The sequence below is a fragment of the Medicago truncatula genome, chromosome 8, assembly GCF_003473485.1.
Source record: "Medicago truncatula cultivar Jemalong A17 chromosome 8, MtrunA17r5.0-ANR, whole genome shotgun sequence".
In the NCBI taxonomy this organism is placed as follows: Eukaryota; Viridiplantae; Streptophyta; class Magnoliopsida; order Fabales; family Fabaceae; genus Medicago; species Medicago truncatula.
The window spans coordinates 14,907,057-14,925,783 of NC_053049.1; the positions used below are offsets into that span (position 1 = coordinate 14,907,057).

General features: G+C 35.2%; 1 protein-coding gene across 1 annotated transcript; it reads left to right on the forward strand.

Annotated features, from left to right (window-relative positions):
* Positions 1–3,642: 3,642 nt before the first annotated feature.
* On the forward strand, positions 3,643–5,495 carry LOC11446978 (organic cation/carnitine transporter 3). The gene has a single exon (XM_039828388.1). It carries the CDS (start codon positions 3,770–3,772, stop codon positions 5,348–5,350), a length of 1,581 nt encoding a protein of 526 aa, XP_039684322.1. The 5' UTR covers positions 3,643–3,769; the 3' UTR covers positions 5,351–5,495.
* Positions 5,496–18,727: the final 13,232 nt, after the last annotated feature.

Sequence of the window (18,727 nt, forward strand, 5' to 3'; positions counted from 1 at the left end):
TCAATCATATAACAAGTAAGTGTTCATAATCTCATAGCATTCACATGAACCGTCGACTCAACTACATAGACAAAAGGTGGGTAGACAGTGTCGAGTATCATTGTCCATCAACCAACTCAAATGAAAGCGTCTGATTCACCCAGATGAAGCATAATAATGAAGACGACGTAAGAACCATGCAAGTTCTCAATATTTGGTCAGTACAGTTCTAAAGGGCTAGTCGAATGGGACGCTTCATTGGTCTCGAAGATATTCCGGAAAGTTTAGTTCAGCCTAGAACCTGTGAAAAGCTATTATCTTTTATTAGCATTTTCATTAAATTAAATTTTTTCACTTGGAATCAGGGACAAATGCATGTTGCTTTATGTGTGGGCTTGTGCCTACACAAAATTTTTAGAAACTTTTTTTTAGTAGTATAATGTACCCATAATTGACATTTTAATTACATGGTCCACACTTAACACAAATCATTTCTCTCTTGGCCCACACCTATAATCATATATCTCAAATCCTTTCTTGATAGTATGAATATTATCAAAAATCAGATGCGAAATCGAGTGGGAGATGACCGGTTAAATGATTGTTTAGTTATTTATATAGAAAAAAATATTTTTAATAATATCAAAATCGCAAATAAAAAATCCCCGGCCTCCAAAGAATAATTATTACTATTGCAAATTTTTATATATATCATTATTCAAAAATCCCGAATCTGTCACCACGGTTTGAAATCAATTTTAAAAGCATTGGAATCAATTTTAAAAGTATAACCATCTTTCTGCAATCCGAACATCACTTTAAAAGAGGCAAAGCCACGTTTGTTGTACACGTGACTGAGTTCAAAAGCAGCTCCAAGCATAACCATCTTCCTTGGTACGATCATTCAAAGACATTCTGGAAAGTTTGATTCAGCCCAGAAACTATGAAATTATATTTTATTTACCGCACCTTTTTTATGTTTTGGACACGACTACACTTATGTGGAACAATGCGATGCAAGTACATGCTCTAGAAGTCAATCAAGAGCATCTCAAAGGCATATTCTTCTCGAGTGTCCTAATATTGTGTAGGTTTGGCATGATATGAATCTACGGGAAAAAAATTGATAGAATTCTTCGTCAAAATTATAATATGGACGTGGTGGTCTTTACCCTTCTACACCAGCTTAGTCTGAGCAAAAGTGAACAACTCTTTGCCATAGTTTTATGGAGTTTATGGAAGGGAAATAACTGGAAACTTTGGCAGCAAAAGAACAAAACAAATACGCAGGTGGGTGAACGAGCAACACACCTTCTTGAGGATTGGAGATCGGCTCAAATTATTTTCGGTGGTCGCGGAACGTCCGTCATCAGGAACCAACCAGATCTAAACAGTCAGGTAACAGTTGGGTGGGAAAAGCCAGCACTCAGGCATTACAAATGCAATATCGATGCCTCATTTTCTTCATATATGAACAAGATAGGACTTTGTTCTTGCAAAATATCCTGCTTCTCTCATCTTTGTGATGTTGACATAGGAGAAGCAGTAGGGTTGGGAATAGGCCAGACCGACCTACAGGGGCCTACGGTCTGGCCTAGCCTGTTTATGAAAAATGTTAGGTTTAGGCTTTTAAAAAAAGCCTATTTAAGTAAATCGGTCAGGCTTAGGCTGTCAAAAAAGCGTACGAGGCCTGATAGGCCGACCTATTTATGCATATTATTAAAACTTATTTTTTAATTATATTAAAATATAATTTATATTAAACAAAAAAATCAAGAAAAAAACTCAACTAATTGACATTTTCATTAGGCTTTAAAGCCTTATAGTGAAATATGCTTTTAAGGCCTTATAGTGATAGACATGCCATATATTGAAATAGGCTTTTAGGCAAATTTGGTGTATTTTTGGAAGTAGATAAAATTGACTATGTAATCACTTTAATTTGAAGTAGACCTGTAACTAGGTTTTTAGGCTAAACTAGACCAAAAAAATAGGCTACAAAAGGCCATAGGTCAAACTCAGGTTTGCAAAAAATTCAGTTGGTCAGGCTCAGACCTATCAAAGTATGGTCTGGCCTGGCCTATTTCCATCCATGAAGCAGATGATTTGCATACGGCTTTGGAGTGGACATCATACCTTCAATTTGATAATGTATATTTTTCTCTAGACTCTTAGAAGATTGTGGATGCTTTTAGAACATATGTAGAAGATAATAGTAAATTTAGATGTATTATAGATGTTTGTAGACAAGTGTTTCAAAGTAATTTTAAAAACTCTCGTATTGAGTTTAATATGAGGCAAACTAATGTGGTCGTTCACAAGTTTGCATTCCTTTCTTATTTAAAATGCATTGAATTACTTTTCTTGAATATAAAAAAAGATATTTGTTAGCATTTTCATTAAATTAGATTTTATTAACTTGGAATCAGTTTTGAACAGGATAACTGCTTCATCTTTATGCAATCCGAACATCACTTTAAAAGAGGCAATGCCATGTTAGTTGCACACGTGAGTGAGTTTAAAAGCAGATCAAAACTTGCAATTAGTTCAATGTAGCAGTCGGGGTCGGGGACAATAACAGTACCTTGACCAATACTCGAAGAAGATGGAAGCAAATATTTTCTGACACAATATGTGATATAATATACGTATAACACCAAATTTGTTGAGCAGGTGCATTTTGTAGCATTCACAATATATATTACTTCATCCATTTTAAAATGAGTATCATTTTAGCCAATTGCATACAGATTAAATAATGGAATAAAGTAGTCAAATGTCATAACAATTTTACTAAAATAACCTTACTTTATAAGAACAAGACAAACTTAAAGTTGCATTGAAAATTGTGAGAGAGAAAAGTTGAAGTATTTATTAAGGATAAAGTTGGAAGAAAAAAATTAAAGTTGTATTAGAAATGTAAAGTGACATTCATTTTGAAACAATTTTTTTTTTGCTAAAGCGACACTCATTTTAAAACGGAAGGAGTATAATGTTCGCGTCAAAAAATATATACAAGAGTGAAAAATAAGATATAATTTAAAGGACTGAAAAATAACTAGAGTGAATCATAAATTAAACACGGAAATTATACAAAATCAATTTATTTTCAATGAAATTTAAATTTTATTTTTTATTTTTTTTATCATATTAATCATTTTGAAATTGATTTTAAAAATTATAATGGAGAAGCTAATCTAATAGAAAATTGTCAATTTCAATGACTACATTTCATTGATTTATAAGTAAGATGCTCCCAAAAATATGACAGTCACAAATTAAAAAATAAAGGAGTACGAAATAGTTAGAAAGAAAATCAGGACATAAATACTTAAAAAAAAAAAAAAAAACACTAAAAAATGTGATGCATAGAAAAGTGAAAGGAAACATTTTATTTTTCAGGAAAGAGAGAAAGGAAACATAGAACTGATAATAATAAAAAACAAAAAAAATATACTTATGTACCACCAATAATAATAAAAAACCTCAACCTTCGAAAAAATAAAATAAATAATAAACCTCATAAATCTCAGTGCATGTTCATATAATATTTCTGGTCCACAATGGTGGTACGTAACCAGCCACTTGCAAATGGACAAATATCTTATAGCCACCAAAATAACACCATAAACATTTTTACTAATAGATTTCAGAAATTGAGTCCAAAAAAATAGTAGATTTTAAATTGTCTTTGTGCACTATAAAGCCACACACTCATCCCTCACATTCCTCAACCTCAAACATCATCATAACAAAACAAAAAAAATACCAAAAAACATTTTCAATAGCAATGGAAGGTTCAGTACAAATTAATGTACCTGAATCTCATTCCAATATTGAGCAAGAAAAGAAACCAATTTTGTCATGGGATGTAATTATAGAAAAAAGTTTATCAAATTTTGGGTGGATGGATTTCTTACAAGCTGTTCTTGTTGCAGTTGCAATGTTCTTTGATGCACAACAATCATTCATAAGCATTTACACTGATAATTACCCAAAATGGCACTGCACAAATTCAATATGCACTTCATCCTCTGATATATGCAAACTCCCAAGATCTTCTTGGTCTTGGGACACACATCCTTCAAACACAATCATTTCTCATTGGAATCTTGAATGTGCTAGCACATTCATCACTGGTTTACCACAATCTTCTTTCTTTATAGGTTGTCTTCTTGGTTCTTTTTTTCTTGCAGCATTAGCTGATTCATCTATTGGCAGAAAAAACATGCTAATCTTTTCTTGTGTCTCAATGTCAATAACTTCCATGCTCATAATCTTTTCAACCAATGTTTGGATTTACTCTGCCTTGAAATTCTTGATTGGTTTCTGGCGTTCGTCTATCGGTACATGTGTTCTTGTTTTGCTTACCGAGAAAGTTAGTGCTGAATGGCGATTTAGAGTTGGAATTGTTGAGTATTTTACTTTCACAATGGGGTACATGTCTTTACCTGGTTTTGCTTATATTAACCGAAACTCTTCTTGGAAAAGTCTTTACATTTGGTCGTCAGTTCCTGCTATATGTTATTCTGTCATTGCTTATCTCTTTGTTACCGAGTCGCCTAGGTGGCTTGTTATGCAAGGTCGAGAGAAAGAAATTTTGAAAATGCTCAAAAGGGTTTCTTCTGAAGAAAGTGCCGATGATGATAGCGTTAACTTAGCTTCGAATTTACCAATACTTCCCCCAAAAGAAAAAGTTTCATTTTTTCAACTTTACTCATCAATAGGAGAATTATTTCATAAAAGATGGGCTGTTATAAGAATGATAGCTGTTATGATTCTTGGAATTGGACTTGGAATGGTTTATTTCGGTATGCCACTAGCTGTTGGAAATTTAGGATTCAACATTTATTTGGCAGTGGTTTTTAGTGCTTCAATGGAATTACCTTCTTGTGTAGCAACATATTTCTTGGAAAACCTTAGAAGAAAACCTTCAATTCTTGTGTTTTCTATCTTAGGTGGAATTTGTTGTGTGACGTGTGCTGTTTTGGAGAATAGAGTACCAGCTGCTAAAGTGGTTTTAGCAATGGTTGCGTTTTTCGGAGCTTGTACGGCTTATAATGTGTTTCTCATATACATTATAGAGTTGTTTCCGACATGTGTGAGGAACACAACAACGTCGTTGGTGAGACAAGCTATTGTGTTCGGTTGCATATTTTGTCCCTTTTTGATATCCGCGGGGAGGAAAAACAATATTTACTCATATGGTGTGTTTGGAGTTGTTATAATGTTGTCCAATTTTACATTGTTCTTTTTGCCAGAGACTATAGGGATTGTTCTTTGTGATACAATGGATCAACAAGAGAAGAAAGAAATAGCTTTGTGTGATGCCATGAACCAACAAGTGAGAACAGAAAATGTTTCTGTGTAAGAGGGCAATTCAGTTTCATCCAAACCAATTGGTCAAAATTTGTAGGTTTTTTAACTTTTTTTTCTTCTAAATTTAGGAGTGCTCAATTAATGTACTTTTTCTTGTTAATAATAATGATAAATTCTACTAGTACATGTTCATTCCATATTTCCATTTATAACCATATTTTATTATGAACATGAGTTTTTATGCTTTCTTTGTTGGAGTATCTGCTTGCTAAGAAATTTGAAAATGTGTGGTAGTACACAATTATTTCAATTCACAACCAAATAAACAAATTATATTGGTATGGTTCACTTTCTAGAAAGTTTTTTTTTTTTTTTTTTTTTTTTTTTTTTTTTACAAAACCAATGATATTCATTCATTCAAATTGATAGAGTATATCACATCAGATAGAACATCAGATAGAAACATCGCTAAAAACGTAATGGATGAATCTGCAAACAAACTCACACCATCCAAGTTAATAGCAAACAACGGCAAAATGCCTACAAGACTACAAATAATATGATAAAATTTAAGTCACCGAAATTCCCATGCTTCCGGATCTGCAACGTTGACGCCCAAATAATTGATTTAACTTGTAATTGATTGATGTCGATCTTTCAATAGGAACTAAATGAACACCGCGACAAGACGTGAAATCAAACGCCACACAAGACGACTAACAAAACAACGCCGCAATTAGACGACGAAATCACAAAAATACAAAAGGAAAATTTTGATATATGTGAAAACCACTTATTTAGATTGAAAGAAAAGAGAAAAAAAGATGTAGAGAGGGTGATTTTAGGTCAAAAAATGACCTAAAACCACTCATCCTTAACGAATGAAGGAGAAATTTTTTTTAGAGAGAAGTTGGAGTTTCTCGAACTTAAAAAATTAGGGCAAGCTAAATTGCCACTTTATAGAAAAACGCCAACCATAGTTATATCGTAATGGTCACTAATTTGGAGTTTCCTTGGGTAAGAAACAAGTATATTTGAAATCAGCAATTTTTGTTGGTTCAGCTTGAAACTAGTTGTGTAGTGGCGCTTAGTGATAATTGGAGATGTGAAAGTTATAGTGAATACCATGTTTGTCTTTAACTAAGATAGGTCAATTCATGTGATTATGATGCATGTAAATGTATATGGAAGGTGTAGGAATTAGGAAAGTGGTCCATGCTAATTAAAATAAAGTTGATGTTGAAAATATTTTTAGCATGACATGTGAATTACAGTTGCGTTCCGTCTCCTTCTTATGTATCTGATAGGATAGGATATTCACATTCAAGCTCCATTCAAAAGTAGGTGTGTCTCTTACAAATTTGTTTTCGGATACATAAACTTTTGTTTGCCAAATTTCTTTTATAGCTTTTGTTTTCGACACTTTTGACTTCCTAAAATTAAGGGTTATTGATCTTCTATATAAAGTTCAAAAAGTCATGCACGACAATGTCATAACTCCTTAATTAGTGAATGTTGTGTCAACGAAGATTGATTTTACAATTCAAAAAAATTTAACGGAGCATTTTATACCCTCTTACCTTTTATTCATGTGTAATTAATTCTTAATATATAATATGTGACTTTTATATTTAGGATTGAAGGTAGTAACATATAAGGGAGATATAATGTCTTAAACTTTTGGACTAAGACGTAGTTTTCGACACATTACAAACTTGACAATAAAATTAGATTTAGATCGAATGATAGGTCTACAATCCCCAACTAGGTAAGGGAATAATTAAAAAACAAAAATTAATGGAAGCGAACCATAATAAAATATCCTTGATGGATGTCTAAAACACAATTCAATCCCAATTTTATTTTGAGGTTAATTAAATGACACATGTCAATGTCTGACATTGACACAACACCTGCACATATAATTACTAATTTTCTCAAATTTATTACCCATCTCTGCGTTGGTGCAAAAGGTTATACTATCGAATCTCCTTATGATATTTTTGAATCCGTGACATGACTTGCACATTCACACCAAACTATCGATCAATGGTACTTTACATACTAAAGTTATGTCAATTTCTCTGATTCATTAGAGAAAAGAAAGAATGATTTAGTATTATTTTTGGTAGAGTTTTGACACAGAAGAATATGATTTTCTATCTCTCTTTTCCGAAAATGTTTTTTTTTGCCTACAAAATGTCTCTATTTATAAATAAATTTATGTTCTTTTGGTGAAGAGAACCTACTCTACTCTTTGAAAGAGTTTCTTTATTAATAGACTCAATAATTATATTGTTTCAATAGCCAAACATTACATCCGTTCACTAAAAGGTTTAACAACTTTCGAATTGTCCTTAAAAAAACTTGAATTGTCAAAGAAAAAAAATACTCCAACGTAGTGCCTTTGTCATAAATTATTGCACTCTTACATTTTTTTTTTTGGTACAGTTGCACTCTTACAATTTATTACTCTATTTTTTTTTTAATTATACGTAATAAAAAAATATATTTGAATATTGATATGATCTGTATATATGTGACGTAACCTAATACGTTTCTGAGAACGGATGCAAAATAGGAATCTGCTAACACGAGGGAGTTAAATTAATTATGATTACATTATTCCCAGTTTGTTCCAACAAAATCACACTTAAATCTTGACTTGTCTAGTACAACTGTATTTTATTCAAAAAGGTTTTATTCGGTGTCAAATTTATATGCAGAAACTAGTAGTGTGTAAACAATTTGTCAAACAGTTTCAGCTATTTGGAGAACATTTTTCGTCCTTTTCTATAGCGACTCATGTGCAACTATAACTATCTAATATTGTAGTTCTTATACATGCATGCTTGTGCAAGTTATATTTACGAGGAATTGATCACAATCCTAAATGCAAATTATTTGGGCACAGTATTCAATCAAATTGAAAATATAAAATAGAAAAGATTTCTTTTTCATATAAAAAAGAGGGGATATCAAAGTGCTATCACCACCAAAGGGCATCAAACAGCAAGAGAGAACAAAGAGGGAGAGACCAGGCCAGAACCTTCTCAAAAAGAGACAAAGCTTGGAGTGCCAAGTTTATCTCTAATATACAAAATCAATAAAAAACGAAAAGGTAAAGACAATCATATAGTAAAATCCTGCACATTAAGACCCACGTTTGCTAATTTGTCAGCACATTGATTTCTCCAAAGATATTGGAGATCACCAAATTTTAAAAGTGAGAAAAACACAAGAAGTGAAAGTTGAATTGTGTTGGTTTTTTCAAAAACTTCAGTGTTTATCAAAAACCGTTCAGACCCTAATGAGAAACAGAGTTCTATCAGGTTCTAAAACGAGTATGCATCGAAAATAACTTAAACACGGAAAGGAGAGGAAAAGAGACGAAACAAGCAAATTATATTGGTTCCTCTCACAAATTGAGAGTAGTCAAGCCCTCTTACACTTTCAAGAGATTTTTACTATAATCACACAAGATTACAATTCGCTCAACACATAAGAAATGATTCTTTTTTTAGGTTCATTGAGTAGTTAATCTATCTGGTCTACATTGTAAAGCAGATACATTAATTATTTAATGAACCTAAAAAGAGAATATTTTCTTGTATTTGAGATTGGAGGGAGTAAGAGTTTTGATAAGAGTAAAGATACATAGACACCCTTAGGTGGCAATACACCATTTGACACCCACACAAAAATCTGACACGTAGTCACGTGGACCCCGCACAAGCACACTTTCTCTTTTCTCTCCTCTTCTCTCTTCCTAATGCATGGGGTGTACAAGGATGTATGGGAATAAAGGGTGTCTATGTATCATTACTCTTTTGATAATGAGTGTCATCAAATCACTCTTTAAGAATTGGGTCTTGTTAACAAGTGTCATTTTCAAAATAGAAATAATTGCTAACTTTTATGTGTAAAAAGTTGCTTTTTGATATTATTTCAACGTGTTGAATACACAAATTCCAAGATAAAGTTTCTACTTTGAATTTCTTAACAAGTGCCTTGGGGCACTTGTTAAGATTTTCCTTAAGAATTATACATATATATATATATATATATATATATATATATATATATATATATATTAACAAAGTCAAATATTTCAATCAATACATTGAATATACAAATTTTCATAAAACTTACCACCTCCGTTCCTATATATAAGACCATTTTGTTAAAATCACGGGAATTAAGAAAGTGCATATTTGTATTAAAGTTGTTTTTAATCACTATTGTGTTTACAATTTTATCCTTAAAAGAGATAGTTTATTTATGGTTTCCATATGCTATTTATTGCTGATTGAAGACCAATATGTATAATAAATAGAGGCATGTATGTACATAAATAATTAATATAGTTGAAAATAGCAAAGAGATCTTATAAAAAAGGACAAAAAAATTCTGAAAGGGTTCTATAATTAAGAAGAGCAATGATATTTTAACAACTATTTGCTAACAACTTCAATGACAACCTCATTTTTCTCTCTTCTCATTGGTAAAAAACAATGGAGAGAGAAAAAGGAAGAGAGAGTAAGAATATAATGTGAGTATGAGAGAGAAAGTTGTCTAAAAATTATTAAAAAATGGTTGTACAAATATCATTTCTCAATTAAGAATGGAGGTAGTATCATTTAATATCTTTAAAGAATGCCTTTAAAATACTTGTTAGCATTTTCATAAAATGAAATAAAAATCCTGCGGATTGCCAATGTCTTAGTACTTGTGATTTGAGAGTGATTCCATCTTATTTGGTGGTCAATTTGTTGAATTCAAGGCATTTAGACTACATCATACTATTAATATGGCGTCTTAGACATTCAATATACTTGAAACTCTGGCGCTATAACACTTTCAAACCAAATTTACAGGTATTAAGAATAAGGGTGTTCGCGGTGTGGTTTGATTCGGTTTTGAGCATAAAAGTCATCCAAACCGTGAGATAAAAAAATATGCGGTTTGGTTTGATTCGGTTGATTTTTAAAAAGTCATCCAAACCAAACCAAACCAAACCAATGCGGTTTGGATTGGTTCGGTTTGTGCGGTTTATCGCGAGATAAAAAATATTACATTAACTCTAATATTGCCAACTTGTTACAAAATAAACATAGGACATTTTATTTTGTTGTTTATATGATAAAATATTATGTAAAACTTATATTAAAATAGGTAAAATTAAGAAGAAACATAAGAATGAAACAAATTATTGGGAAGTAAAGGAAACAAATTCATCACTGAAAATTAATTGAAAGAGATGGAAAGGAAATAGAATCGAACCTGATGGTACAACAATGGAAAATTCGAATCAAAAGAGATTATTCTTGAGCTATGTAATTGGGCTAGTACATGTTTAAGTAATATTCATTATTCTTACGGTTTGGTTTGGTTCGGATGCTGAGATGCAAACCGCAAACCGAACCGAACCGCGCGGTTCAGTGCAAAAGTCATCCGAATTCATCCGAACCAAGTGCGATTTTTTGCGGTTTCGGTTTGGATTGGTTTGGTTTACAGTTTTTCTATTGGGTTGGTTCGGTTTTAAACACCTCTAATTAAGAACAACAACTCTCTTAATAGGTTCCACCATTTTGGAAATATGATCCACCATTTTGGAACGAAACATACATAAAATTGGTAGAACTTACATATATTTAATCCAGTAGATTACACTAAGGTCCTCTAAGTTTGAGGTTTGTAATATATTGGTTCTTTATGTTATTTTGGTCACACATAAGTTCTTTACCTTCGAGGTTTTAAGTAATTTTGGTCACACATAAGTTCTTTACATTTGAGGTTTGTAACATATTGATCTTTGAAGTTTTGGTTACACATAAGTCCTTTAAGTTTGTAAACGTTTTCAATTTATTCCTTCTGTTAACCAAACATTGCAAAAATGATGATGTGACATACGGAATAAATAAAAAATGTTTACAAACTTAAATGACTTATGTGTGACCAAAAAATAATTTAAAGAACTAATCCATTACAAACCTCAAACTTAAAAGACTTATGTATGACCAAAATAACTTAAAGGACTAATTTGATACTGTTATACCCTGATTTTGGACCTAAAAATACTCATTCAAATTTCTTTTCTAACACTGATACTTGTCAGTTCGCTGTTATTTTACTCTGAATCTTTACTCTCTTTTTAAAACATATTTTACTGCCTCTGTCTGTCTTTTCTTGCATTACAAGTCATTTGAAAATTCTCTGAATCATTGCATTACTTTTCTTGCATTTTATTTCAAAAAATCATACAAAAGGGTATTTTGGTCATTTCCTGCAGTGGAACCCATTTTAGTCCTTGTGTTTGCCTCTGAGTCTTTTCAATTTGTCTGTACAAATCACTGTTGAGTCTTTGTTTAAAAAATCATTTCAAAAATTGCATCTGAGTCAGTCTGAGTCAGTTTAGTCCCTAGGGGCATTTTGGTCTTTTCCTGTCAAAATTTCGGCAGGGAGGTATTTTAAAATACCTCATGTCAGTATTTGGTTCGTTTTAGTCCTTTTGTTGATTTTATTTTTTTGTTTCACTTTACGTTTTGTCCAATTTACCAATTTTAGTTCAATTTTATTTTTTATTGCATTTTAGTCCCTGAGATAGTTTCTAAAATTGCATTTTAGTCCAAAACATTTAAAAATTTCATTTCAGTCCATTTTTTATTATTGCAGTTTAGTCCTTCAATTTTTCTTTTTTGCAGATAGGTCCTTAAAGTCAAAAGTCCAAGGCAGAGCCAAGCAAAGTCCAAAAACAGGTGTCCCTTTCTCATTGGGTCTCAAGTACACATGTCAGCTATAAATACAACACAGTGTCAGATTTTCAGAAGATCCATTAATCACACGCCACATCACAAATAAAAGAAAGATTTCTCTCTCCTTTCTGTTAGGATCAAAACTCAGAAATCACCAAGAACACTCAAACCCTAGATTTTTCCAGAATCACAATTCAACACAAAATTCAGTGAATCTTTCGCAATTCTCAGAGATTCATCACTGAATCTTCATCATCGAATCGGTTTCCTTCGCAATTCAAGGCGCGAATTCGCCATTGGCAAACTCCAGCACCGATCACGAAGGAATCAGTGAGAGGAAGAGGAAAAGAAGCAAGGTTTAAACCGGCGAAGAAGATGAAGAAGCAGAACCAGTGAAATCACCGGTTTATTTCCGGTCCAGCAACCAAATCAACAACACAGAAAACGAAGAATCAAGCGTTTCCGAAGAAATTCAACAAAATCTCCATCAAAACTCAGGTAAACACTTAAACTTCTTTTTTCTTCCTCAAAAGCGACAACGAAGCCAAGACAGTGTAGATCTTTGAAAAAAAACGTTCTGGTTCAAAAAGATTGAAAACCTAAAAACGTCATCAAAACCGAAATAAACTCCAAGATCTACGTCGTTCAAAGCCTCGTTTCCTTTATTTTCTTTCAAAAAAACATCAACCAGAAACGAATAAACGTAGATCTGCGAAGATTTAGAGGTTTCTCTTTCAAAAAGTGTGAAACCCTAACTTTTAAAACCGGAGCAAAAACCTCAGATCTACGTCGATTCAGTTGTTATTTGCGAAAATCAGCGGTGAAATCACGTTTAGATTGAAGAGAGGTTTTGATTGATGTAAAAAATTTTGAATTCTGGAAATTAGGTCACCGGAAAGTGCATAATCTCGCCGGAGAAGATGAAGTTTCCGGCGGACCTTCAAGGTCTCCGTCGTTGCTTCATCCTCACCGGCGGTGAGTTCTAGAGAGAGGCGAGAGGTCTGAGAGAAGAGAGAAGTTTAGAGAGAGAAAGAGCAGGGAGCAAATGAATAAACCGGTCTTGAGACATATATATAGGCCACTGAACCGGTCTGGCTCAAGACCGGTTTATCTTGTTTGATCTTGAGCGTTGGATTAATCCAACGCTCCCTGTGTCATCAGGCTGCTGAGTGTTGGGCTTTGGGTTTGGGCCTAGGGTTCTTTGCGTTTTTGCTTTTTTTATGCTATCTGCACCTTGTTTCTTGCTACTTGAACCTCTGTTTGCTCATTTTTTTCTCTAAAAAATTTCCTAAAAAATTGTTATATGTTTCTTAATACATTTTAACACTTTTGTGATATTTTCCAGCGGTTTGAAAAATGATAAAAATGTGTGTGTTATTTCTTCTTGATTAATTTTGTGTTTGATCTAAGTTTGTGTATTTTTGTGGTATATTTTCTCATAAAATGTTGGTATGTGATGTGGATGATTGGTGTGTAATTTCATGGTGAATATGTTGCTGATCACATGTATGTTTTGCTGATTGTGGATATGGATTTTCATTTCTTTCTTGTTTTGTAAGTAATGTGTGTTTTGATCAAGAAATAAAGTGCAAAATATCTTTGAAAATGTGTCATGATTCTTGGCTTGAATGTGTCCTATTTGTTCCCACATTATAGCTCAAAATTAAACCCCTTTAACATTGCTATAATGAGGGGATTATAGGTCATGTGCATGTCTAAGTGTCATAACCAATTTTAGGTATATTTTGCCATTTTATTTCATTTCATTACTTTTTTTTCTCTCTTGCTATTCTATTCAATTTTGTTTACCTTTCTACTATTTTTATGCCTTATGATACTAACCATTTCATCTCACATTTCATTCATCCCATAGTTTTAGCATCATTTTTTTATTTTTATTCATTTCTATATCAATTGGGTTTGTAATAATTTTAGATAGATTGGTTCTTTTTTAATTCCTTGCAAGACCATAGCATGTATTTAGGACTCAATGTAAAGGACTATGGACACTATAAGTGATGTACACCGACACGAGCACCGACACATGCACACACCCCACATGGATGTTCTAGATGCATGATTAGGGAATGTATGTTTAGATGTATGCTTAGGTTTTACAACGCTTAGACAAAAAAATCATTTTTTCAAAAAATGTGAATAACCTCACTTGAAAACCTTTTTTTAAAAAAAATAGGAGTCAAAACTCCTCATTTTCCTTTTGTTTTCTTAAGAAAAATCCCAATGAATTTTAATCATACTTAGACTTTATTTTGCAAAATAACTACTTCCACCTCACATTTTCCAAATCTCATGCCCTTGAGGCCTCTCATCTCCATTCTTCAAAATTCCTTTTTCAAACTTAAAATCAACCAACAAAAACAAAAAACAATTTTCGAGAACGAACTACGTTTGGTTTTGATCCCTTAAAAGGGTACGTAGGCAATGAGTTAAAACTCCTCCAAGCCAAGTAAAATAAAACCTCAAATACTTTCTCCCCCCATTCTTCACTCAAATAAAACTTCCTTTTAATAAGTAGGCAATAAAAATAAAGCGTAGAAATAAACTTAGGAGAACGGTTCTTATGGAATACCATAATCGTTCCGGGTGCCTAACACCTTCCCGTAGCGAAAACGACCCCCGAACTTAGAATCTAAGGGTTTTTTCTCAATTTTGCCCTTCCCAAGAAAAAATAGAGAATATCAAAGATTGAAAGGTTCAAGCCTAATTTATGACTTGACACCCGAAAATCGCGATAACAGAAATGGCGACTTCACTGGGGAAATTTTTAGCGGGTCACGCCTAGTTTTCCTTAGTTTATATTTACGCTTTGTTTTATTGCTTACATATGTGAATACTTGTTTATTTTCATTTGACGTGTGGGGTGAGAATATCAAAAGTCCTATACCCGGGCTGAGTGAACTTATGAATAGGTAGAGATATAATCGACAATTCGATCCGAGGGTTGCCTCGTGTATTGGATTATGCGATCAATCTCACATAGCTGAGGCATTTTGGAAGTAATATTGTCGGCGTGTGTTGTCATGCTTAGGCACTTTGCTTTCAATTGTTCGACGATGCTATGGACCGTAGTTACCAAACACATCCCTGTCCTTTTTTAGGACGTAGTGCGGTGGCTAAACCGAGTGTTGTCTCGAGTTTTAGTCGTCACGCGATACTACACTCAAACTAGACCTTCTTGCGAATAAACATGGAACGGACGTTGTCCCGTGCTACCATGATATACGTAAGAGAGGTTGTAGTTTGGGAACTTGATTAGAACCTTGGTTACTATTATCCTAAGCCTTAGTTTACCGGGCACCGTGTCCGCCTGTGGCTCCTCGATTTTAATCTCAACCCTCCATGTTTTCTCTGTAATTGAAAAAAAACAATCATGCATACATGCATTCATGCATAAATTTTTTCTCATGCATTCATCGAAGGATTGGACAAATTAAAAAGCTTTGTAAACATTACAGGTATGAAGAAGACTAAATCCTACAAGTTCAAGGAGGTTGACTTGGTTAGTTTGAGAGAGTTGGCACTCAAGGTGAAGAATCAAACAGGTTTCCGACTCCGGTATGGTGGTTTGCTTACTATTCTCCGGACTAATGTCGAAGAGAAGCTCGTGCACACTCTAGTGCAATTCTATGACCCGAGTTTCCGCTGCTTCACTTTCCCGGATTTCCAGTTAGTCCCTACTCTTGAGGCTTATTCCCACTTATTGGGTTCACCTATAGCCGAGAAGACGCCTTTCACCGGTCCCGGGACTTCTCTTACTCCTCTGGTTATTGCTAAGGATCTCTATCTCAAGACTTCCGATGTCTCCAAGCATCTTACTACTAAGTCTCACATCCGAGGGTTCACTTCAAAGTATCTACTTGAGCAAGCTAATCTCGAAACTACTTGTCAGGACGCACTCGAGGCTATTCTTGCATTGCTTATCTATGGGCTCATTCTCTTCCCAAATCTCGACAACTTTGTGGACATGAATGCTATTGAGATCTTCCATTCTAGGAATCCGGTTCCTACCTTGCTAGCTGACATGTACCATGCTATCCATGACCGGACTCTCAAAGGTCGTGGGTATATCCTTTGCTGCGTGCCTCTCCTATATAGGTGGTTTATTTCTCACCTTCCGAGCTCCTTCCATGACAACTCGGAGGATTGGTCCTACTCACAGCGGATGATGGCTCTCTCTCCTAACGAGGTGGTCTGGATCACTCCCGCCGCTCAGGTTAAGGAGATTATTACTGGTTGTGGAGACTTTCTCAATGTACCTCTTCTTGGTACCCGTGGGGGAATCAACTACAATCCGGAGCTTGCTGTGAGACAGTTTGGGTTCCCTATGAAGACAAAGCCCATCAATCTTGCTACATCTCCGGAGTTCTTCTATTATTCGAACGCCCCCACCGGACAAAGGGAGGCTTTCACAAGGGCTTGGTCTAAGGTCCGTAGGAAGAGTGTGAAGCATCTGGGTGTGAGATCTGGTATTGCTCATGAGGCCTATACTCAGTGGGTAATAAACCGAGCCGAAGAGATTGGTATGCCATACCCTGCTATGAGACATGTGGCTGCATCTGCTCCATCTATACCTTTACCTCTACCTCCCACTACTCAGGAGATGTATCAGGAGCATCTGGCCATGGAAAGTCGTGAGAAACAAATGTGGAAGGCCCGATACAATGAGGCTGAGAATCTAATCATGACTTTGGATGGTAAGGATGAGCAGAAGACTCATGAGAACCTGATGTTGAAGAAGGAATTGGTTAAGGTCCGAAGGGAACTTGAAGAAAAGGATGAGCTACTTATGCGGGATTCCAAGAGAGCTAGAGGACGACGCAACTTCTATGCTAGATATTGCGGTTCGGATTCGGAGTCTGAGTCTGAGGATCATCCCACCACTTCCTATGCTTGAGAGTTTTATTTGTTTATATTTCAAAAGTCTTCCCTTGGCTTAGTATTTCAAAGGGATTCATCTTGTAAACGCTTCGTTTTGCTTTGTTTGTTTAGTTATTGTTTACAAAACTCCTAATTTGTTTAAAAATCCTTCGATGTCCAAAAACAACTTTTGCATTTGCATTTGTACATATCATGCATCATGTGCATCATTCATCAAGTCACAAAGGGTTTCCAAGTGCTCACTGCCTCCTGGTTCTTCTGCCACAGAGATTGAAAGGTGGCTCGTGCTCGGAAAGTTTACGAATCAGACAGAATACACCGGACAAGACTCTACAGAAAGAAGAATTCGGCAGCCATGGAAGAAGAGAATGCTCAGCTCCGTACCGAGTTAGCCACTCTAAGGGAAGAATTGGCTAAGGCTAATGATGTCATGACCGCTCTGCTAGCCGCTCAAGAACAATCAGCCACAGCTATCCCTATAGCCACAGCTATACCGGTGACTACAAGCGCGCTCCCAACTGCATCTACAGACGCTCGCTTCGCTATGCCAGCTGGGTTTCCGTATGGGCTTCCACCGTTCTTCACTCCCAGTACTGCAGCGGGCACTTCGGGCACTGCTAACAATGTTCTGATCCCTACAACAAATGCTGTCTCCATCAATGCTACTTTGCCACAAACAACGGCAACTGTCACCGAGCCTCTTGTGCATGCCTTACCTCAAGGTGTTAACATCAACACACCATACGGAAGCATCCCCGTAACCAAAACCATGGAAGAGATGATGGAGGAACTTGCTAAAGAACTCCGTCATGAGATCAAAGCCAATCGAGGGAATGCGGACTCTTTCAAAACTCAAGATCTCTGCTTGGTGTCAAAGGTGGATGTCCCTAAGAAGTTCAAAATCCCGGATTTCGACCGATATAACGGGCTGACTTGTCCCCAGAACCACATCATCAAGTACGTCCGAAAGATGGGTAATTACAAAGACAATGATTCCCTTATGATCCACTGCTTTCAAGATAGTTTGATGGAAGATGCTGCAGAGTGGTATACTAGTTTGAGCAAAAATGACATTCATACCTTTGATGAATTAGCCGCTGCTTTCAAGAGCCACTATGGGTTTAACACCCGATTGAAGCCGAACAGGGAATTCCTCAGATCTCTCTCCCAGAAGAAAGAGGAAAGCTTCCGTGAATACGCACAGAGATGGAGGGGGGCAGCTGCCCGTATTACTCCCGCTCTTGATGAAGAAGAAATGACCCAGACATTCTTAAAGACCTTGAAAAAGGATTATGTTGAGAGAATGATCATTGCTGCCCCGAATAACTTTTCGGAGATGGTCACCATGGGAACTCGTCTGGAAGAAGCCGTCAGGGATGGAATCATTGTGTTCGAGAAAGCTGAATCCTCTGTGAATGCATCAAAGAGGTATGGTAATGGACACCACAAGAAGAAAGAAACGGAAGTAGGGATGGTGTCAGCTGGAGCCGGTCAATCCATGGCTACTGTCGCTCCTATCAATGCAGCCCAAATGCCTCCGTCATACCCATATGTGCCGTATTCTCAGCATCCCTTCTTTCCGCCATTTTATCATCAGTACCCTCTGCCACCGGGTCAACCTCAAGTACCTGTTAATGCAATCGCTCAACAGATGAAACAACAGTTGCCAGTTCAACAACAACAAAATCAGCAAGCTAGACCTACTTTCCCTCCGATACCAATGTTATATGCTGAGTTGCTTCCAACTTTACTCCATAGAGGGCATTGTACAACCA

What these genes read in the sequence shown, in the direction of transcription:
- LOC11446978 (XM_039828388.1), top strand. Translation starts at nt 3,770, where the DNA reads ATGGAAGGTTCAGTACAAATTAATGTACCTGAATCTCATTCCAATATT.